The sequence below is a fragment of the Melospiza melodia genome, chromosome 8, assembly GCF_035770615.1.
Source record: "Melospiza melodia melodia isolate bMelMel2 chromosome 8, bMelMel2.pri, whole genome shotgun sequence".
In the NCBI taxonomy this organism is placed as follows: Eukaryota; Metazoa; Chordata; class Aves; order Passeriformes; family Passerellidae; genus Melospiza; species Melospiza melodia.
This window is the reverse complement of record NC_086201.1, coordinates 18366260-18389597: the sequence shown is the minus strand read 5'-3', so window position 1 is coordinate 18389597 and position 23338 is coordinate 18366260. Positions and strand designations below refer to the sequence as shown.

The 23338-nt window shown below is 38.4% G+C and overlaps 1 protein-coding gene across 2 annotated transcripts; it reads left to right on the top strand.

Moving 5' to 3' along the window:
- The first annotated feature begins 966 nt into the window (after positions 1-966).
- On the top strand, positions 967-20993 carry GALNT3 (polypeptide N-acetylgalactosaminyltransferase 3). Of its 2 annotated transcripts, XM_063162033.1 has the most exons (11): positions 967-1033; positions 8400-8994; positions 10339-10511; positions 11667-11816; positions 12042-12276; positions 13006-13123; positions 13516-13716; positions 14803-14934; positions 15551-15652; positions 18237-18389; positions 18875-20993. In XM_063162033.1, exons 2-11 carry the CDS (start codon positions 8486-8488, stop codon positions 18995-18997), a joined length of 1896 nt encoding a protein of 631 aa, XP_063018103.1. In that variant the 5' UTR covers positions 967-1033; positions 8400-8485; the 3' UTR covers positions 18998-20993. The 2 variants fall into 2 exon arrangements, with proteins under 2 accessions (XP_063018103.1, XP_063018104.1); XM_063162034.1 differs by lacking the exons at positions 18237-18389; positions 18875-20993 and adding an exon at positions 16037-18212.
- The last annotated feature ends 2345 nt before the right edge of the window (positions 20994-23338 follow it).

Below are 23338 nucleotides of genomic sequence, written 5' to 3'. Positions count from 1 at the left end.
GTTCTGAGTTGGGGTTTTGTTTGACACTGCTTTTGATGGTTGGGATTGGGTGTCTGGGTTATTTAAGGAGTCAGTATGCCCTTTAGTGCAGGCTTTATTTTGGCAAACAGCAGATATTTTTAAAGTTCACTCTAGAAATTTGCCTTACTAGAATTTTGTGCTACAAAGGTTGACCGCTGGCTATGCCTGTCTCAGGTGCTGTAGTGCTTAGCACAGTTTAGGCGTCAGCTGTCAAAGTTGTAAGGAAGGATTTTATCTAGAAATAACAGAACCTGTGAATTGTGAGAGATTTTAGTCTGAATCTCTATTAAAGTGTTCCTGGGCAATACTAATTCCTAAAAGAACTGGCATCACCATTTTTGGCACTGCTTTGACACAAATCAGTACAACTACTGCCAACTCTGCTAGTGCTTGCTGAGTGTGTTTAGATACCTGCGGTTCTGCAGCTCATAGAAAGAAGTTGTGAAGTGCTGGAGTGAGACGGTGATTGTGCTGCTATTATTGAGTGTACAAAGCAGGGGACTCTACACTCTGTTATGGGAGCGCAAATATTACTTTGGGTTTTTTCTCCCCCACATCAAACCATGCTTCTGTGGAAAAGCGATTTTGTACTTATCTCTCTGGGAAACTGCATCGTGAAGAGAGAGCGCCCAGTGTGCTATCCCTTCTCGCGGCCTGTGATCTCACCCTCAGAGGGATCGTGTGTCGTTTCCCAGCGCCGGGAGCGCTGGGTCAGTCCCGCCTGGCACAGGGTGTCCCTTGCCTGGTCGGAGCGAGCCCCGCGGCGCTGCCGGGAGCGCGCACCGCCGGCCCCGCGTGCCGGGATGGGCTCGCCGGGCGCGCCCCCGGGGCCGCCTCGCGCACCTGGGCGCCAGGTGAGGGCGGGGCGCGGGCGCGCGGGCGCAGGCGCGGAGCCGGCCGCGCGCACCTGGCGGGCGCGGGGCGGAAGCCGCAGAGCCCGCCCGGCTCCGGCCTCCCGGGGCTGCGGTGCCGCTCGCTCGGCAGCGCCTTCGCCGTCCTCCCGCCGGACGAGGTGAGTGGGGGAGCCTCGGGAGGCACCGCGCGGTTCCGCTCCTCCTTGGCCTCTCCAAGGGCTGTGGTCGGCGGCGGGGCAGCGTCCGGTGCCGCTTCTCCTCCGCTCGCCGCAGCCCGTGCGGGTGCGGGCGCGCCCGGCGGGGCTCGGCAGGCGGGCAGGAGCCGTGAGGTCCGGGGGCGGTCCTGGGGGGGGCGCGGGGCCGCGGCTGCCCTGGGCCGGGGCTGCCCGGGGGGTCCCCCTCAGGCGGCGCTTGGCGCGCACGCCCCACGCGCGGTGCCCTCGGTGCCAGCGAGGCCGCCGGGGGCCTGCCCGGGGCCGGGCCAGCCCAGCCCTGCGAGCTCCGCTCCGGGGGAACGCGCAGCGGGCGAGGAGCCCGGGCTGCCTATGCGGACACGGGGCTCCGGGAAGTGCCGGCCGGATGCACTGTCCAAACCGAAGGTATTGACCGAGGGAGGTGTCTGCCACGTACGGATCCCGCCCAAGGCTTTGCCCACAGTACCGCATTGATTCGGGGCGGCAGGGTGGTACCAGTTGTGTACACTGCCAGATAACTCTGGGCTATTTCATTCTGCTCCGAGGGCTTTTAAAGAGTTACCGCATTGTCTGTCCCCTCCGGCAGTGTGTTAGTCTTCTGCACAGCAGGTGACTATACTTAGACAATGTTTGCTTAGGTCTGGAAACTGACAGAAGAAGTGTACTTTAAATTTAATAACCTCTGTGTCATGAATTTTAAATTTTTTTAAACTTGGTGCAAAATATTCCTTACAAAGAAGAATTTGTTCATAAAAATTTTAGTTGGTTAAATAAAAAATCTGACTGGAAATACAAATACGTATGCATCTCGGTAGTGTCGTATATGTTAGTCTTCTGTAACAAAAAGACCTTTGTTTAAAAGATTATCAATTCTATTGATCAATTCAGTCTTGACTAAAGGCACTTCTGAGCTGCCAGACTTAAAGCCTGAGGCAAAGCAGCCAACTTACAGGGTTTGGTTTCCTTTTTTAGCCAGGTTTGCTCAATGGCCTGGGCAGTTTGGCATCTGCTGCTGTCATCTTGAGGCTTCTCAATAACAGAGCAAAGTAAAAATTAAGTTAGTTACGAAGAGCCTGAATTGCTATTTTTGTTGCACTGTGGGAAGGAGCAGAGGACCAGTTTTCCTCCTCCTCTTAACTGCTATTGCTGCTTAACTTGTCCCTTTTTTGGGGTGGGGTGATACCAGAAGCAGCCCGGATTTCTTGAGCCCTGTCAAAATAGGAACAAGGTATAATTGCCCTCTCTGTGACATTTCCCCAGTGTCTGTGGTTCCAGGTGACACTGTGTTGCTTTGAGATAATTTTTTGCTTTGCCATGTTTGCTGCCTGGTTTGCCTGTTCAAAGAGCTGTTACTTAGTCCAAGGTTTTCTCTCTTTTGGAATCAGTGTACAGAGTCATGTTCAACATGAGTTTCTTCTCCTAATCTGCTCATTGTTGTGCCTGTCCTCTTCAAGATCTGAGAGTGCCTCAAGTTTCTAAATTATAAAGTGCTAGATTTTTTTCTGTCATGTAAAGCATGGATTTATTCACTTACTGTATTACTCTTGCCTGATTTTCCCTAAGACTCACTGAGATCATGTACCATAGGAAATAGTTCTGCTTACAGAGATCATATCACATAACCACTGACAGTGATTCAGCAATTAAATTTTAGCATCAGTGACTAACTACAGTGGACTAACACGATTCAGCAGTGAAATGTGTCTGGGAAAGAGACACTGAAGTGGGAAGAGGAGGAAAGTGAAGACAGCTATGGAAGCTTCCCACAAAGCTTACTTTAGCAGTCAGTAACCCAGTAAATCTCCCATGAGGAAACTTTCTTTGCTTTATGCTTATCACTTCAACAAAAGTTTAAGGCCAGTTAGAAAACTGTGATTTTACGACCTGCACTTGATACTTGGGTGTTTTTGTTATCTTAGAAATGTTGCTACAATCAGGAAAACAAACAAAAGTCCTCTAGTTATGGTCCAGACATTATCTTCTGGTGCTTAAATGAAAATGAGACAGTAATCCTTCTAATTTAAAACAGCACTTTACAGCTGCTATCATGCTCATTTTTCATCATGGTGTCTTTAGGGACAATCTAAAATAATTTTAACAAGGCCCAAAACAATTTGATCAAGGAGAAAGGGAAAATACAGAGTTGAGTGAAATTTAAATTTGCGATAAGTGTGTGTCATTTACATGTCCCAGATCTGTAAAAATAAGCCATAAATATTTTTATAATAATGGTTCCTGTGTATTTTTACTGTGCCATCAGTTGTCAGAGGGAGCTGTCTGTCTCTGCCTGTCACATGCAGTGCTGGGCTGTAGGAAAGTGGTAGTAGCACTGATTTTGAAAGGGCACATGACAGATTGAGTTGGAAGCCCTTCCATCAGAATGCATAGAAGGAGGTTTGGTGATGGTTTGTTTGGGGTTTTTCCTCATGTATTTTTTTATCTAAATGAAACTGCTGAAGGAAATACTTGACCAAGTTTGTTTCAGCAAGCCGTTCTGTGCTGCTGTTCCTCAGAACTTCTTCAGTATCTCCTCCAGAGGTACAGCTTCTCCTTTCTCTGTCATAATCAATGAGGCAGGTTACATCCAGTATTTGCTAGAATAACCTGTGCTCTTAATGTTTCTAAAATGAAGGCTCAGGAGCTGAGCACATGCAGAATTCCTCCAACAACTTTTTTTCAGGAATAGAGCCACATTTCTACTGACTGAGCTTCAAAGAATGTACCTGGAGGAACAGCACCTAGGGTTTGTGAATTCCTTTTAGGTATGTGTACCCTATTAGGAGTGCATTCAGTAGGAACTGACTGAAACAGATAAGCAAGTGTGGAGATAGAAACTGAACAGCTGATTCTGTTTCTCATTTTCATGTCTTTAGTCTTTAACTTCTGTACATTTCATGTGATCATTTGTTCCTTTATTTAAATCATGAGCTAATATTATCATAAACAGTAGCACAGTTTGCTAAACTTAAGCAACTTAATTATCCCAAATTTCTGAAGTGCTTGTGAATGGTTTTTATTCTGTGAAGAATCTTCATGTTCCATAATAAGCTAGACCTTTATGAAGGGTTCACTCTGAATTGGATGTTTCTTAGTCTGTCACCAAAGGCGCTTATGTGATTGGATGTTCCTCTGAGAGGAACTTCTAGGAAGTGCAAACAGTTTTGTTCAGTGATTTTTTTAATTATTTGCCAACGAAAAAGGCATCAATTTCCATAGAGGTAGAAGATGAAAATATCATTTACCAAATTGATTATTTCAGTAACTAAAGTTCTAGTAGCACCTACATTGATACACAAAGAAAACAAAAAGCCCTGTTCAGAATTTTATATTCAGAAATGCCAGTAGGGGAAGTAGCACTTCTTACAGTTAAAGTATCCTGAATATCTTTCTCAGCCTTTCACTAATTTGGTGAGAGCAGTTGATCGCCATTGTCAAGTTTGTTTGGTTTTTTCCCTATAGTATTTGCTCAGTGTTTTTATTCACACCCACCTTCTGATTAAGGGGACTCTTAAGGTTTGAGGAAGGGATTGTATGCTTTGATAACAAGGAGAAATAGGCAAACTTTTTCTGAGACTGTGCTTCTCCAGTTATAGAGGAATTCAATCAGGTTGAAGCCAAGTTATCTAGTTAAGTGGTTTTGATTAGAATAATTCTGAACCATTGTTTCTCATTTTTAGGGTTTTTTTGTTTGGGTTTTAGTATTTTTATCTATTCTTTTAGATTTTTATGTTCTGTAAGCAATATTGTCAGGAAACATTTGAAACCTGTTTAACATTCAGATAGAAGAAAAGTAGATTTTAAAATACTTTTTTAAAAAACACTGAGGTGAAGTATATCTTTGATACTAACCCCAATGAATTTTGTCTTGCATGACTGGAAAGAATTTCTGCTGACTTGGGTTAATGATACTTTTACTTTTTTATAAAAGATTATTCTCTACAGTGTTGTTAAGATCAAGCTAAAAAAAAATCAGAGTTTTCTACTTGTTGGCTACATTAGCAAGGCTTTCTTGTGAGAGTTTTTGCAGACAGTCTGACATCAGAACCAGTGGGTGGCATAGTGTAACATAGACTGCATTGAATTCTCACACTGCCCATGTGATGTGGTTTGAAGCAGCGTGGCAGCTGCTTTTTGGCACTTTTAGAAGAATTTAGTAGTACATTTTAGTTTTCTGGTTATTTTCTTCTCCCCAAAAAAATAAAAATCCAACTTCAGATGTTTAGGGCTAGTTATTTCAAAGTGCCGTAAGAATCCAGACTACTATTAGTGAAAATAACAGTAATGAATAGAAGATTAAACACTTTGCTAAACAGTCACCTCAGGGAGTTTAATCATGCCACATATTTCTTCATCATGTCCTGGAGGATTGAATAGTAGCTTGGTCTATGTGTGCTGACACATTGCTATGCCATGAAAATGTGAGAGGCATTTGTGGGGAATAAAGATTGTATTTCTGACTACAAAATTATCCTGGTAAAAACCCTAAGTAAAATACAGCCTTCATGGCAAAAGTTCTTGGGACAATGCAGCTTCTGTTCTGGAAACTGCTACTCTTTTGTGTAACAAAGAACTCTTCTCTTATTGCAAGCAATATCCCTATCAGATATTTTGTCAACAAAACTACACTCAGCATTTGTCTATATCAAAAGATTTTGCTGCATGCTTGTGGCAGTCAAGCCTCTGTCCACCTGGTGTTTCCTGCACATAATATTCCGGGACTGTCACTTGATCCTTTCTTACAGAAACATCCCTTGCACTTGTTTCTGTGTGTGGCTTGCTGGTAGAGTGTACTACTCCATATTGAAAGGGTTAAGTTGTGTTGCTGTCTTCCACAACCCACCTAACTCCAGGGAAGGTTCATTTCTAGGGACAGACACATTTCATACGAGTGTTGTGGCAGCATTCTCCACATGTCTCCTGTTTCTAATGCCTCTTATGGCATCATGTATTTGATAGATAGAGGTATATATATGAAGATGTTTTCTTTCCATTTGAGGAAGATATATTGCTTATTGATTTCTAAGTTTTCAGATTTACTAGTATCTTATGTGCTTGTACATGGTATACTGTGAAACAGTAATGTGATTTTCTTTTTGATGGTGTTAGGAAATCATTCCTGGTTAGCAACCTGCAGAGTCCCTGCAATGCTGGGTGCTGATCTGTACATACAGTTGGTGTTTTACCTTGTGTAGTGCATTTCCATGACAAGGTGAGGATGGCTGCACAGGTGGCCTCTGTGCTAAGAGACATGGGGCTGCCCCCCACCTCCAGTCTCATCCAGGGCTGGACACAGCTGGTTCCAGCCAGCTGTAGAACAGACCCACTGTTGGCCAAAGCTGAGCCACCCAGTGTAGCAGGTGGTGCCTCTGTGATGAGGTATTTAGGAAAGGGTAAAAAAATACTGCACAGCAGCTGTGAGAAAGAGGAGTGAGAAAAATGTGAAACTCTGCAGAACCCAAGGTCAGTGAAGAAGGAGGGGAGGAGGTATTCCAGGCACTGGAGCAGATATTCCCCCTGCAGCTCATGGAGCACACTGTAGTGAGGAATTTCTCTGCAGCCCATGGAGGGCCCATGCAGGAGCAAGGTCCTGGCAGGAGCTGTGACCCGTGCGTGGCCCATGCTGGAGCAGTTTATGCTGAAGTAATGTACTGCATGGAGAGAACCTGTGCTGGAGCAGGGGAAGTGTGCAGAGGGAGGAGTGCTCAACTCTTACAAGCTAACCACAGCCCTTATTATTCATTCCTTCTGGCCACTAGGCAGAAAGGAGAGAGAAGAATTGCGAATGAAGGAGTGAAGCTGAGCCAGGGGAGGTTGCTTGAGCCTTTGTTTCTCACCATCCTACTTTATTTTAAATTGGCAGTAAATTCAAATTCATCATTACAAGTCTGTTTTCTCTGTGACAGTAACTACTAAGTGATCACAGTGTCCTTAGCTCAGCCCATGTGATTTTCCATCTTATTTTGTCCCCACTGTCATGCTGAGGATGGAAAGCAAGAGAGTGGCTGGGTTGGTGTCTGGCAGCCAGTCAAGATCAACCCACCAGACACTGTGAGAAAACAAGACATTTTTCAGTCTGGTAGTTTGGTAATTTGGTTGCAATCCTTTCATTGGGAAGATAGTTTTTATGTGTAGTGTTCCATATAAAGGTATCAGTGTTGTAGTTCAAATGTTTCATCAGTAAGGAAAAATGGGAAAATAATGCGTGACACAGAAGTGGACTGGTTTGTTTGGTTTGGATTTTTTGAAATTCTGTGAGTTGAGAAGCATGGTTGTGGTACCTTTTAGTATGATCTAATGTGCTTCCCCTCTGCATTCTTTTAACAATAACTTCATGGTAAAAACACTGTAGTTTGAATGTATGGGTTTATTAAGCTGACATAAACTTTGAAAAACAGTATAATGTGAAGAAATCTAGATGCTTAGTTTCTCCTGCTGATTCTTGGAAGAAAAGCAGGTAAGGGGTGAGGGTTTTTGTTTTCTCTGACTTGTGTCTGTTCCTGAGTATATATTACTTCAGTTAAGAGCTACTTGTTTTTCAGAGGAATAAATAGAAAAGTAGTTTTTTGCAATTTGCGGTGAGTAGTTAGCAAGTGGGAAGTGTGGCTTTTAGCTAGATGCTGTTTATTTCTTTTCTTGTTTCACATACATGCAATTTAGACAAAAATGAAGCTATTCCCTGAATAGCTATTCCAGCTATTCAAGCTGATGGCAGAAGGTATCCCCTTGTAAACTGCCAGTTTGGCAGAGAGAATTTATTTCAAATCACTTGGATTTTGGTAGTCTTCAAATGTCTTTCATAATTTCATCTTTGAAAGAAAGTGAATAATTACTTGTCTGTGAAAAAAATAATGAAAATTGTTGAAATAAGTTGATTGAAAAGTCTTTCCTATATTTTAGTTCACTTTCCGCATGGCTCTTTCTGACATGCAGCTTGAACTAATGTATTGATGCCCCCTGTTCTTCTTCTGTCCCATCATTTAACTAAAATTCCTTGCTCTATAAGACTTTATTCTAATTTTAAACAAACTACTTGGAAGAAAATAAACTTGAAGTAGTGGCACTATGTAGAAATACTGTTTTATTCTTGATGGTATGCCTGATTTCAGGTTCATCTATATGTATTTAACAAATAAAACCCAAAGCAAAAAGCAGGGAAAGAGCATTATGGGTATTTTATAGATAGGTTTGATGCATCTTTAAGTGATGTAGCTTGCATAACATTTGACTTTTGGGAGTTGTGAATTAATTCCTTCCCATTAATTTTTTATGGCTTTACATAGTTGAATATACTAATGACATCTAAATTAATACTGTTTGTTTTAATTTACAGGTGTTATAATTTCAAGAAATGCTGCGACATATTTGAAGAACAACACTCACAGAAACTTCTGTTGTGTGAAAATTTTTAAAACTAGAATGGCCTTGAAAAAGACACCTAAACTATTTAAGACATTTTTTCACTGGAAACTTTGGAAGTTTAGCATTATTGTATTTGTCTTTCTGGTATTTTTATTTTTATTACAAAGAGAAGTGGGTGTTCAAGATTTTAAGGATGAAGCAGGGATTGAGCCAGTTGTTGGAAAGAAAAGTCACGTATTAGGTCTTGTGTTAAATGCTATGAACAATATCAAAGGTGCAAAGCCCAAAATGCAGATAAAAGCACCCATTAGGCAAACTAAGGTTCCTGGAGAGAGACACTGCTTGCCAGGGCACTATACTCCAGTGGAACTGAAGCCCTTTCTGGATCGGCCTCTTCAAGATCCTAATGCTCCTGGAGCTTCTGGCAAAGCGTTTAAAACCATCAACCTGAGTTCAGAAGAACAGAAAGAAAAACAGGCTGGAGAAGAGAAACACTGTTTTAATGCATTTGCAAGTGATAGGATTTCTTTACACCGAGATCTTGGACCAGACACTCGACCTCCTGAGTAAGTTGAAGTGTGTATGTCCTGATAGTTGAAAAACTTCTCAGAAATGCAGGCTGCAAAGTGATTTGAGTTCAGCAGTAGGTGGTAGTTTAGGAAAGTCTCCTAGCTATACATAATGATTGGCTGTACATAGTGATCCACAGTGCCAAAGCCAAGAATGTTTAGAAAGCTCACTTCTTTCATGGTTTTGAATTCAAAGTAACCATATTTAAATAAGGTGTTCTGATTTTGCCTTTAAGGCTAAAATTTCTGAGTAACTTTTGGGAAGCCTGCTTAGTTTTACTTAGAATAAAACTAAAAATGTGGTTTCAACACTTTTCCAATTAAAACACCACTCCCCCATTTTTTTAGCATTCAGTGTTAATAAAACTACATCATTTAATTTAATAAATTAGGAATTTAGGCATAATTTAATAAATTCGGATTTGTAAACTGTTGAGCAAGGGAATGGAAGATCTCAGCAGCAATCTTGTGGTATTTATTGAAGAATTTTTTAAATGTAGACTGTAGGGCTTGAGGAGAGTGGATTTTAGTTATGGGCAGTCTCTGTCAGTGCCAGATGAAATGTTGTCAGGCATCTGTGCCAGAAGTGGCTGAGCTTACTGAGCTGCTGCTGGTACACACAGTGCAGCTCACCTTAACCTGTCCTAGAGCATAACTGGGGAGGCTTTGCTTGTGTGTTTGTGAGGCAGTGACTCTGGTTATTGCCTTGGGGTGTCCTCCAGGCCCCAAAGCTGACAGGCCATAAACATTGAGTGTGCAACTTATGAATGCAGCATTGTCATCTTGACTTGCCATTGGATCTAAAGTTATGTTTAGGATATGTCAGCCTTGAAAAACTGTGGGTTTAAAGTGTATCCCTTGAATGGGACATGCTGCCCTAAGCCTTACATAACACTTCTACAGAGCTTTGAAATTTGAATTAGATAGGTTATATTTTCCTTACAAACTCTGATTTTTTTCTAATAAATATTCTTCTTTGTATTCTTAGGTTTCAGCAGTAATAGTGACTTTTGAGTTAGCTCAGTCAGTACCTGCTGTTCTCAATAAAATAATATTTTTTCCTGAAGAAGGCCTGGATATTATATGAAATATACTGAAATGTGTGTGAGACAGAAGCAAAACTAAGTTGTTCAATTCTCAGTCATGATATTAAAAAAATATTCTGAACAGCTGCTTCAGTTGAAGTACCTACCTTTGCACTCCAAAGCTAGGATAGAAAGCAGAAAAGTAGGACTATTTAATGTCCATCATTACAAAGTTTTGTGCTGGAAAGAAAAGTTGAAGAGTTTGAGTAAAATATTGTTGTCCATTTTGTAACCCCTGACACTTTCTAATTTGTAGATGTATTGAACAAAAGTTTAAGCGCTGCCCGCCGTTGCCAACCACAAGCATTGTCATCGTTTTCCATAATGAGGCATGGTCAACTCTGCTCAGAACTGTGCACAGTGTGATGTACACATCCCCTGCCATCCTGCTGAAAGAGATTATTTTGGTGGATGATGCCAGTGTAGATGGTACTTTTGTTTTTAATTGAAAAGGTTATGATTGCAGATAAATTGGCTAAGGTCTCTTTACCACTATTGACATGTATAACAGTATTCTAAATGGTTTTGTTTCTTTCTTTCTTTTTTTTTTTAATATAAAATAGCCCTCCCCCACCATTTTTCCTATAAGGTAGTTAAATATGAAATTCCTGTGCTCAAAAAAAAAACAACTAAAACCCAATTTTTGTTTTTTCCAATTCTGATTTACCTGCATAACTGCTTGCATGACAAGTAGCTTTGTAATTTTTGTTTCAAACCAATTGCAATTTACATCCAAGTATAAATTGGCCCAGACTTGTAGAAATTTGCATTTTATCACAGTGGTTGTCTCTAGGCAAATAAAATTCAGTAATATGAAGGATAGTGTCTTTATTAGAATGCAAAATTATTTGATGGCAACCTAATCTTCAACAGTAAATCTGAGTCTCAAAATTAATTCTGTATATTCTTAGTGTAAACACAAATGCAAGCTCAGAAAACTTTGCATGCTTAGCTTAAGATGAACGTGTTTCTACATACTTGTACTAATGTATTTACACTTTTTTGCACGTCTGTATTGAGTCTATTGAAACACTTGGATGTGAAGCATGTTCACTAGTACAGTTTAATACTTAGGATGGGCAGAATAAAAAGTGATGTGGGATGTTTCATTAGAGATGCGGGTTTCTTTCTCAAAATCTGAACATTTAAATTGGTTTTTATGTGGCTTCTGTTGCTGTTGTAAATACCATAGCCTTTCAAAACTGTGCAAATGTGCCATCATTAAGGAAAGAATTTGTATGAGCTGTAGATAATGTAAGTATGAGATCCATTTACTATGAAAATGGAATTGGTATTCAGATGGTTAACACTGCAGCAGAGATGTACTAGCTTGTCCTTTCTTGTTCAGAATTATTTTAATGTTCTATCTCCTGTTCTCTGCTGGTTACCTCTTCCTACACCCCTACCCCCAAAATACTCAGCCCCTAAAAATAACCTTCAGCAGATAGGAACTTTTATGGCTTTGATGTTGAGATAATTTCTGGGGTAATTGTGAGTTGTTTGTCTTGTTCACTTAATAGTGTAACATTTTGGGCAGTGGCATGTGTATACACTGAATATCCTGACAGTGATTTCTCTTTCTAGAATACCTGCATGATAAACTAGAAGAATATGTGAAACAGTTTCAGATAGTTAAAGTAGTCCGTCAGAAGGAAAGAAAAGGTCTGATCACTGCACGGTTGTTGGGAGCTTCAGTAGCAACAGGAGAGACCCTCACCTTCCTGGATGCTCACTGTAAGTGTAACCTGTACATATGTCAGGTCAGGTTTATAATGCTGTTGTCTTTAGTTCAATGTTGCAGACTTTTTATTAATTATAAATGTTAGCAATATATCATTTTTTCTATCGCTATTTCATTTTATTGAAATTAAAAATAGTCCATATTGGCTTGCTGGACCTGTTGAAATGTGTACTACTTTATAGCCAAGCAAAAATTCAGTGTTCCCATTTTCTCCACAGGTGAATGCTTTTATGGCTGGTTAGAGCCATTATTGGCAAGAATAGCTGAGAATCCTGTTGCTGTTGTAAGCCCTGACATTGCTTCTATCGATCTCAATACCTTTGAATTCAGTAAACCATCTCCTTATGGGCATAGCCACAACAGAGGAAATTTTGATTGGAGTTTGTCATTTGGATGGGAGTCTCTTCCTAAACATGAGAATAAAAGAAGAAAGGATGAAACCTATCCAATTAGGTAAATTTAATTTGAATACTGTTTAAATCCTTCTGTCTTCACATACTTTATCTTATGAACAATAGTTTGTAAATAAATTAGTTCTTCTGATGAGTCTAATCAGACATCTTAGCATCTTAGATATTTTTTGTAATACTGTCTTTGTGAACCACATTTTAAAGCATTCATAAAAATGTAGCCTCATCAAGATAGTAATTGCTCTGCATTACTACTTCTATATACAGTGGAAATTACCTATATTCCTAGGAGGGAGGTGCAGAAGAGGATATACACAGTTATTTTCAGAGACAGAACAATGATTCTGTCGCCTCCTTCACTTTACTTGAAAGAATGACAAAAAGGGTCAGAGCACCCAAATACCAGGCTGATACAGTAGTGATTTGATGATAATTGTACCTGCTTAGTCCACAGACAGGTTACTGGTCTGTAGGAGTTGTACTTGTGCTCGATTTCCTCCACACAGAGAACATTTGTTTGTTTTCTTGACACCTTCTTTTATGCCAGCAGTTTTTAGCGTGAACAAGTTCTTAATAAATGGCAATAAGCTGTCAAATGAGAATTAAATATGTGTGAACATATTTAAGTGCTAGAAGTATTATCTATGCCCAGAATGTGCACACTGTAGTGAAATACTAACAAGTGCATAGAAAATTCCTAGAACAGTTGCACCATGATTTTACATCTAAATTTAAAAAACTGTTCTTTCTCGGTAAAATTTTGTTTTTGCAGAACACCTACTTTTGCTGGAGGTCTCTTTTCAATATCAAAAGAGTACTTTGAACACATTGGAAGCTATGATGAAGAAATGGAAATATGGGGAGGTGAAAATATAGAAATGTCTTTCAGAGTAAGTTTAGCTCCGTAATTAGCCATTGCCTCTATGCTGACAGTGTACAGGGGATTTGAGAATAAATTAGTATTAGATACTGATTCCTCTGCTCAATCAGCCAACTAGGACAAGGAAAATTGAATTACTAATTACCTATTAAATGAAATACAAACATGCTCAATAAACTGCTTTTAATTTTTTTAAAATGCTTTTAGGGTTGCTATCTGAAATGTGTGTTTCCAGAGCTTATATGATTAGGAAATTCACTGACGGTATGCCTGATATATGTACTCTTGGTAGTGATTTGATGATGTGTTCTGGCAAACAATAGTATTACTGAATTTTTTTCATTTTTTTCCACTCCCTGAATTCTAATTGCAGTGTACTTACACACTAAATGTTATTATTAGGTATGGCAGTGTGGTGGACAGTTGGAGATCATGCCTTGCTCTGTTGTTGGCCATGTCTTTCGCAGCAAGAGTCCCCATACTTTCCCAAAAGGTACTCAGGTGATCACACGTAACCAAGTTCGCCTTGCAGAAGTGTGGATGGATGAATATAAAGAAATATTTTACCGAAGAAACACAGAGGCAGCAAAAATTGTGAAACAAGTAGGTGGTGGTGGTGGTATTAGAAATCACACTTGCTGCGGTGAAAGTTTTGGTGAGCAAAAGTTATTTATTGACAAAGTATGTAAGGATTCTAGATATTTTAATGAAAAGACTGTTTAGTTTGCGTAATGCTGCAGCCCCAACAAGCATGAAAAAAACCTAAAGCGTTTGGGTGATGAATGTTGGTTTTGTATGGTGAGGTTTTTTTATTAGTGGTTTTTTTCATGCATTCTCCTGGGTTGTTTGCATTGTGCAGGTACAGGAACTACCAGAAGAACGTGAGAGAAACTAATGGTGTAGACAATGTAAACTAATTTATTTTCTGGAGTGAGAAAAATGTCTTGTTAGTTTCAAGTTGCTTCGTATTCTTACTGAAAAAGCAGGTTTTGTGGTTCTTTAGCAGCAGAATAAAAGTTACTTGATGATGGATAACCATCCTGTCTCTATCTGCTTAAAAAGTTAGTTATTTTCAAGTAAATAAATATTTGGGGTTGAGGTTGGATGTTGGGTTATTTATTTTGTAAGTTTTCTGCCCAGCTAGAATCTAGTTTTCTTTTAGAAGTTGTCTCTCCCCTTTAATGTGATAAATTTTTGTGACTGTTGTATCACTGAAGGTGTTACATTTCCTAGGCATGTCCAGCACCTAAACAACTGAATTTTGTTTGGGAGATTCTACATTGTACTGGATATTATGCTAATTATTTTATTAATCCAGTTTGTTGTTTCAGCTTACACTTTTAGTGAGATCAGATGGCTTTATGGCTGTAATCAGTATGTTCTTACTTGCACTTTCCCACTTCATGGCACTCTGTTAAAACTTTCTTGGGACTAAAGATACTTCTATGTTTTCCATCTTGCAATGTATTTTTCTTGCAAGTGCTTTGAAATGGTGCAGGCAGGATGTCAGTGGTGTTATGACACTGAAAGACAGCAGTAACTATAGTAGTACAGCATTAACAAGAAAAAAATCAACAAATGAAGCTTAAAACTTGCCTAGTAATACACAGAATATCATAGCTTTATATGTGCAAAATGAATGTTAATATATTTATATTCCATCCTTCTTTACCTCCTTTCCTCTAACAGAAAACATTTGGAGATATATCAAAAAGACTTGCTTTAAGGCAGCGCCTGCAGTGTAAAAATTTTACCTGGTACCTCACTAATATTTATCCAGAAGCATATGTGCCAGACCTGAATCCTTTGTTTTCTGGATATGTAAGTTTAATTGCATATATTTCCTATATTCCTCATAGTCCAGGAAGTTTGCTAATTTCTCGCACTACCTTAGCCATAGCTTTTAGACGTTAGCTATGTTTAACTGCTCTGGGGTTTTCTGTCACTACTCTGGACAAAGAATCTCTTCTGCATCCCTTGTATAGCTTTGTCAATAGCTGCGTCATTTTCATTTTTCATTTATGTCAAAAGTCATTTTCCCTGCCAATGACTTTAGACATTGCATTGCTAAAATAAAGTAATAGCTCTTAGCTTGAGGTGAATGTGAATTTTTAGTGTGTATTTACAAATAAAACTTTCCCTTCCTCCTGTTTTAAATATTTTATGTGTATCTGTTCAACCTGTGATTTTAATCACAGTAACATTGTACAGAGCGGGCACATAAATAACTCCATGTGTGACTGTAGTTACTAGGCTTTTAGTTAGAAAAGATTACCCGAGGAAACAGGATTTTTAGATTTGAGTATAGCAGAAAGTAAAAATGAACAAACAGCTGTAATTCTTGTTAAACTAAAGGCGACTTTTGTCTCTGACTGAGACAGTTTGAGTTTCTGTCACTCCACTGAGCTTTTTTATCCTGACAACTCTCTTTGTTCAGTTAAAAAATATAGGTAACCGCATGTGTCTGGATGTTGGTGAAAATAACCATGGTGGCAAACCGCTGATTATGTATTCTTGTCATGGACTTGGAGGAAACCAGGTAAAATATTTAATACCTGATTTTTGTTCTTTCTTCTGTTGTAGCTTTTCCATATAAAAACTTTAAATTAATTTTAGAGAAATTGACTAATTTTTAATATGCAATTTCTCTCTCCTTGTCTCTTTTTTCCTTTATTTTAACAGTTAATTCCTATATAGATATTTAAAGAAAAATTTCATACCACTCTTCATGTCATGTCCTGTTTCTAATGTTTTAACTTCAATATACAAATTCAGATTTCAAACACACTTGCACTGCTTCACTTGCCTTCTCTTTTCTGTGCAAAACCTTTTCATGCCACCCTTACTCCTGTCTTATAAGTGTTGTCTTCTTAATTCTTCCTTTCCTTATGCTTCCTCCTATTGCTTCTTTCTCTGTCACCAGGACTCGCAGTGTCAAGGAAGATGTTGGTTGGAATCCGGCCTCTGGGAGACCAAGTGTCCAGGCCTGAGCACCTTCCCTGGCACGCTTGCAGCCTCACAGTGTGAGGTCCAAGTGGCCCATCCTGTGCTGGCTAATGCAAGTGAATAATATGATTCCATTTGTTCAAGAGGAGCTCTCTTGGGTCCATAGCTCTTGGAGGCAGCCATGGTGCTCTGTTCCTTCTACAATATATCTTGCCATAGATGTCAGATATTGAATCATTCCATCATTACTGTAATACTATCAAAAAAAAACATCTCCTTCCCTGCCCAGAAATGCATACTTCTCTGTTGCTTTTAAAAGTGATCCTTAATAATTAAAGGTCAGCAAAGGTCTAAAAGTTTTTATTAAAATGTAATTGCTATCTTATGCGAGGGAGGGTGTTAATAATTTTTTTTCAATCTTAAAAGACATCCATTGATGGCACTGTGAAAATTGAGACACATAATCCTAGTCAGGTGATACTTTCTTCCTAATCATTTTTTGTGAGACATGGCATGCTGTCTAGATTAAGAACTACCCTATTATGTTAGCTTCTTACAGGATTGAATTTGGGGTTTTATTTGATTGTGTATTAATACTATTAGCCTTTTCACATTGTCACAGTAATTTATGAACACTGTAGAAAGACATTGTATTAAGAGATCTGCTGTATGTTTCTATTGTTCTCTTAAGCTATCTTGGGCTATACTAAAATTCTATTCTTTCAAGTGTTATGTTTTTTGTTTTCCCTCCTGCTACAAAATAACAAAATAACAGTCTGAATCCCTTTAAATGCCAGCCTTCAGAGAACTGATTTTGCTGATAATGCTTAAGAGATGCATATTTGCTTACTTAACCCTTCTCATTACAATGCTCTGTTTTCAGTTTCCTCTATTCTTTATCAGACTTTCAGCAGTATAGGCTGGTATTTCCCATGCTGTTATCTTCATCCATATATTTGAAATGGGAATATAAGAGAACCTAGTTTTCAGAATTGTGTATCAGTTGTGTATTATTCTTCCTTGTTAGAATACTGGAGGCTGGAAGCATGCCCATCTCAGTATCCAGAATTAATAAAGTTCTAAACATAGCTTTCAAGTCATTATTTTCAGGGCTTGCAGAGATGTTGAAATTCCAAAAATAAAAGGACAGATTAAGTCAGATTACCAGATAAAGAGTAAATTACTATGTCTGAGAGCTAAATGACCAAGCAGGTCACTCCTTCACTACCTGTTTTGAGGACTAATGTTGGTCCTAGAGTCTGCTTGTTCCTCAGTGCTGTTCCCATGGCTTCCAAGGTAGTGAGGAGATGATTGCTGACCACTGGAAAATGGAAAGCCAAGGGGGGTAACTGAGCCTGGCCTTAATATTCAAAGGAAAGATATGATGAAGGTGGCTGACATCCAGAGGCAAGAAGCAGTAGCAGTGAGATGTAATGTTAGGGACTCTGCTGGCAAATGTGGGGGAAAAGCAAGAGACCTGATGTTAGGTTAGGGCTGAAGGGGTAGAAAAACAGCTCTATCTGTAACTTTTAGAAGTAAATCCCTGTTAGGATCAGAATTATAGCTGAACCTTAGAAGTAGTCTGCTGTCAGGAAATCATAGTAAAATGACTCTCACAAAATATATGCTTATAGTTTTGTAATGGTTACTTCACAAGAGGCTATAACAGCATCCTATTGTTCACATTTATTGTTTAGATCAAGCAGCAAAAGTTGGTATACAGCAACAGCATTGTTTCATGTGGCAACTTTTCTTTTTGGTTGCTCTAAGAAAAACCAAAATCTAGCTCTAGCAACAGAAGTGAATACAGATTTTTAGTCTAAAAATGCCAACATTTAAGTTATCTTAAACTCTTCAGTTTGTCTCTGGATTACATATGGTCTGTGTGGGAGTAAGGTTTTACATCATAGTATACATGCAGCAAATCTTATTTCCTATTTAGACATACAAGTATAAATTAGTATTGCATTACTACTAAAAACTGCTTTTCATTTTGTAAACACTTTTGAAGTGTCTGTGCTACAAATCAGAGGAATTATTCTGTAGTCTCAAATTTTTGAATAAGGAAAGAAATTTATTACTTTGTGTATGGGACTTTGAAAGGCTTAATTTAATTTAATTTAATACTTTTCTTTGTGTTTGTTTACCAAAATTTTCTTTTAAAATTATTTAAATAGTACTTTGAATATTCTGCACACCGCGAAATTCGCCATAACATTCAGAAGGAGCTTTGTCTGCATGCTTCCAAGGGACCTGTGCAGCTTCGAGAGTGCTCTTACAAAGGCCAGAAAACCTTTGCTGTTGGGGAGGAGCAGTGGCTGCACCAGAAGGTACATATCCTGTGCAGTGAAATGGCATTTCTATTAGTTAATTTGGGATTTTCAATAAAAGCAAAAACGCCAACAAGCAAAAACTCTGAAGCCAAAAATATGTAAGTTTAGTTTTGGCAGGAAAATGGACATAATTTCAGCTTGTCAGTTGAAGATCAAAACTTATGTCACTAGTAGGAATGTCACTTAAAAAACAGTTGATATCCTTTTAGTGTGTTTGTCTAGACACCTAGACATCCACCTAGAAGTCAATTCAGATGCTTTGTATATTTTGTACATCTGTATGTTCAGATGCTCTTAAAATATTTTACAAAATTTTCCTAACAAAGCAAGTTGGCACTTACATCCTACCTATGTATTTTCTAGCCCCCTCTACATCACCTGTATGAGTTTACTCTTTAGCACCCAGCTTGGGGGAAGAACTGTGGGGGGAACTAGCATGTTCATTGTTTGTTCACTTTTCTTCCTTTTTTTCCTCACTTTAGGATCAAACTCTGTACAATGAAGCACTACATATGTGCCTTACAGGGAATGGAGAGCATCCGAGTTTGGCATCCTGTAATCCATTCGACCCCTTCCAGAAGTGGATCTTTGGCCAGAATGATTAATATTTGATATTACAGGCCACAAGCATTTTATTAAAAGAAAAGAACCATTCTGAACTGTGATCATATGCATATACTGGATTTTTTTGTGATCGTTTAAATGCAAAATGTTTAAACAGTTTCTTTTCCCTCTTAAGCTGGATATAAAATGTGTCATAAGAGATTCCCTGGGACTCTGGTATACCAAAGATCATTGGGATCCTGGTTATATTTTGTTTACAATATTTCTATGATAAGACTTTATATGTTGACCACTGATTTATGGATCCTGTTCGTTCTCTTACCTTAGGGGCCATATGTGGGGTTTTTTTGACATACTGTAAGTACTTCTGAAGAAGACTAATTTTCTCTGTAGTGTTGTGAGAAATTATTGTCTGCTGTCTAAAACCCAATACACTTTATATGTATGTTTTTATGCTCAAATGGCTGACTTTATTTTTTATTATAATTTACTTAGTAAAACTTTCTCAATATTTTTTTAGTTTCTTCACTTAAAAAATTAGACCATCAGGTCAAAGCCAAATAGGATACCACATTGTGCTCAGCTTCTAGGAAGTCAGTTGTTTTTTAGAAGAAAAATGTAATTTCACTAAAATATGTATTTATGATTATTTTAATGGAAAATCTGCTTATTTTGATACTAATCTTTTGTTTAGCCAAAACTTATTGTATAGGTTTTTTTATATTTCATGCACTTAAAAAATTATTATAAAGTTTTATTGTGGTAGGCTGCTGAGCTGCTTAACATTCACACATTTTTTTCAGCATTCTGTTCATTACTGTTTGTAAATTACATGTTATCTAGTAAACTTCTGCCCCTACCTTCTAGTGTTTTATGCAATATTTACCTCAGAGGTTTCTAATGCTATCCATATGTAATTTCTTGTGCCAACACTTGCATATTAATTTTTTTTCTTGTTTGTTTTCCCTGTTACAAAGGACTGATCTCAGATTTATCAGTCTGAGTGAGACCTTGGCCTTCCTAACTATTCTGCTAATTATAGAAAAGAATATAGCATCATCAAATATATAATATTTTTTTTTAATTTATAAAGTGAAGACAAAAGTATTTGGCTGCATGATCAAATATAAAGCTGAGAATAAATTTGAAGGAGTGGGTATTAAAAGCCAAATAGGACAAAAATACACTAATAATAAATCTGTTCTTTTGTTGTAGTAAGTAAGTAATATCATTACAGATAAATGTTAACTTAAGTCTGGCGGATGAATGGATAATGATGTGGAGTTTTTTTTTTACTTCTGTGGTGGGGAGAGAGCCTGTTTGTAATTTAATGGTACCTAGTTCCATTTCTGAATAAAAGCAAGTAAAATTCTTTTCAGTACTTCTAAGTCATCTAAAAGACAAAAAAGTATATAAGCAAGGACCAATGACAATTTGCCAGAAGCTTTAATGCTAATTTATTTTTCAGGATTGATAATGCCTTTGAGTTGTGTCTCAGCTTTTGTAAGGCTTTTGGACAACCTGCTGAGAGTATCCCAGGAAATTAAAGCTGTACAACTTAAAATAACTTGATACAGAGTGAACAGAAATTGTTGAAAAGACTGTACCAGGAAGGGTTATTTATGCCACCAAAACTGGAAGGTTGTGTAGAACAACACTGCACAAAGATCTCCCTGCGTCCTCTGATGAATATTTTAATTTGGTAATGGAATGCAAAGCATTATTACTTCTGCAGATCAAACCAATATTTGAAGGCCAGTACACACATTTGATAAAATGGGGGAATTGAGGAAGAATGTAACACAGGTCAGTGATAAAATTGTTGAATATGAATGGAGGATGGGAGATTACACAGAGAGCAACTGTGTTGTGCTGAACTTGGGTATGGAATGGAAACTCAGTGTCCAAGGAACCTGTTCTAGAAGACAAGGTATTGAGCATACCAGTTTAAATGTACTTGTTCTTTTAGTTCTCAGTTCATGTTATAGAGAAAATGCATTATTTTTAATATCAGTAAAGGATCATTTCTTCATGCAACCTGTTTCTCTTAGAAGCTTGTCATATTGGGATGTGCACATATGAAACATCATTTAGCTGCTCATTTATCAGTTGGGTTTTTGCCATTTGTTTGGGGTTTTTTTAATAGCTAACATTTCAAACAAGGGTAGAATTTCAATTGCAAGGAAACGAGTGTTCTGTTGCACTTGGAAGTAGGAACTTCTTCCTAAGCAATGTAGAGAAGCTCCACTTTGTATATTTTGGGTTTCCTGCAGGTGTAGCAATATATGTAGGGTTTTTTCGCAGAGATTAGGTATAGCAATTCACCTAGTTATTATATTTTGTATTTACTTCTAGATATAGAAAGGGAAATTAATTCTGTGATTTAAAAATGGTCTTTTAAAGATTTTCCTTTCATTTTTGGAGACTTCTTTTCTGGTCTAACATAGGTCACTAGTACAAAATACATATTAGTATTTTGGATTAGTATCATAGTTCCTTAAACTGAGACATCTTAGTCTGTATTTTGCTGTACCTAGTACAGTAGTTGTCTTACTTGGACTCTCTACAACCTGCCAGAAAAGAGGGAAGCAGATCTGTAAGCAGAGGAAAATTTTAAATTACTTTTTTTGTTCTGTTCTGTTTGAAGATGTGAAACTAACTTTTAGGTCACAGTGACTATTACACTTCCTGATATTTGTGTGTGTACATACATACATAGGCATCATATAATACTAGGAGAGCAATAAGAGATCTGTAAATATGACTAGAGGTTTACGAAGTTGGATTTTGGGGATTTTTTTTTAGCTAATAAAAAAGCAGCATCATCTTCTGGCTGTTGATAATGTTCTCTTGAAAGTGGCTAAAAGTTTTAAATAATTAGAAAGGCTTGCTGAACAGCAGTTTGTTGCAGGGGGATTCTCTGGGTCTTTTATGTCTTTTGGTGTTTTTTAAGCCAGTTTCAGTAAGGTTATAATGCCTGTCTCTGCCCCTATGAAGGTGACAAAGGTGAATGGTATTCCATACACAGCATGTAAAAATTGGTACTTCCATCAGATGGGTATATGAACTGCTGAAGGTTACTAGAACAGCTGGCATCAGTGTTAACCTCCATCTCACTGCTCTCTTACACATCCAGGGAGTAATCCAAGTGCTGAAGAAGGCTTGACTTCAGGCCAGGCCAGCTGAGCCACGCTCCCAACAGGATAAAGCAGGTCCTAAACCTTTTGGGACTTCAGGACCTGTGGCTCTGGGTGCCCTGCCTGTGAACAAGAGGTCCCTACTGGCTGCTTGTGGCTCCACTTGGTTATGACACCTTTCACTGCAGTGGGAATTTGCCAGCCCACCATACCTGAGGATTTTTTATTTTTATCACTTGTGGGAGTAATTGCTGCTTTAGGATGAGTATAGAATAACGGGAGTACTATTAACAGATCAACCTACAAGGAACCTTAAGAGTTAAATCTTCCTACTGCTGAAGGGGCATCCTGGGATCTTGAATTAGAACCAGTGTTGAAAGATGTTTTATGTTTGATTGGATCAGTATGGCTTAGCAAGCCCTGGAGCAGCCCTTTCAGCCACAGTTCACAGCAATGCCAAAAGCAGTCTAATAGCAAATATGGGACTCCCAATGGACTACAACCAAGGGATACCCTAATTCCTGTGAGAACTTTCTTATAATCTAGAGCACAACCTCTCATCTTTATAGGTTTGTTTTTTTTAATACAAACAATTTAGCTATATGTAATATATTATATAAGCAAATTTAAGGACAACTTATTTTTTATAAATATGCATCACAGTTTGAATAAATATCAGAATAAAAAGATAGCAGAGACTGTGCTGATTGTTAGTTATTTTCTTAATGAAGCTATGTTGATCATCAATTTTCAAAATAAAGTTGTCCAGAAATTTAGCAGTATTCTTTGAATGCTGCCATTGAAATGATCTGATGTGTAAAATTACTGCAAATTGTCCACCAGAGAGAGCTGTTGCAAAATTTTATTCCAACAGCTGTTGAAAACAATTGTTTCATTCCCTTATTATGAATCAGGTACAGTATTTCCCTGGCCACAGAAAATTGTAGGCAGTAGTATCATTAAAGGGCAAATGGATATACCTAAGCAGGCATTTCTGTTTATTTAATTTAATTGGCATACAAATATTTAGAAACAAAAGAACACACACACAGAAAGTCCACACAAACTGCTTCTCCTTATGCTATCAGACTATCAGGAATGGGAGAAATGGTTGAAATTTCACAGAGTGCCTTTGGAGGCCCTGCAGGTGTCAGGGAGGAGGTGCAGCACTGATGCCAGCTCTCAGCTGAGAGAGGCTCTCCAGTGACTGCAGAGCAGAAATGAGACGCACAATGCACTGGCAGC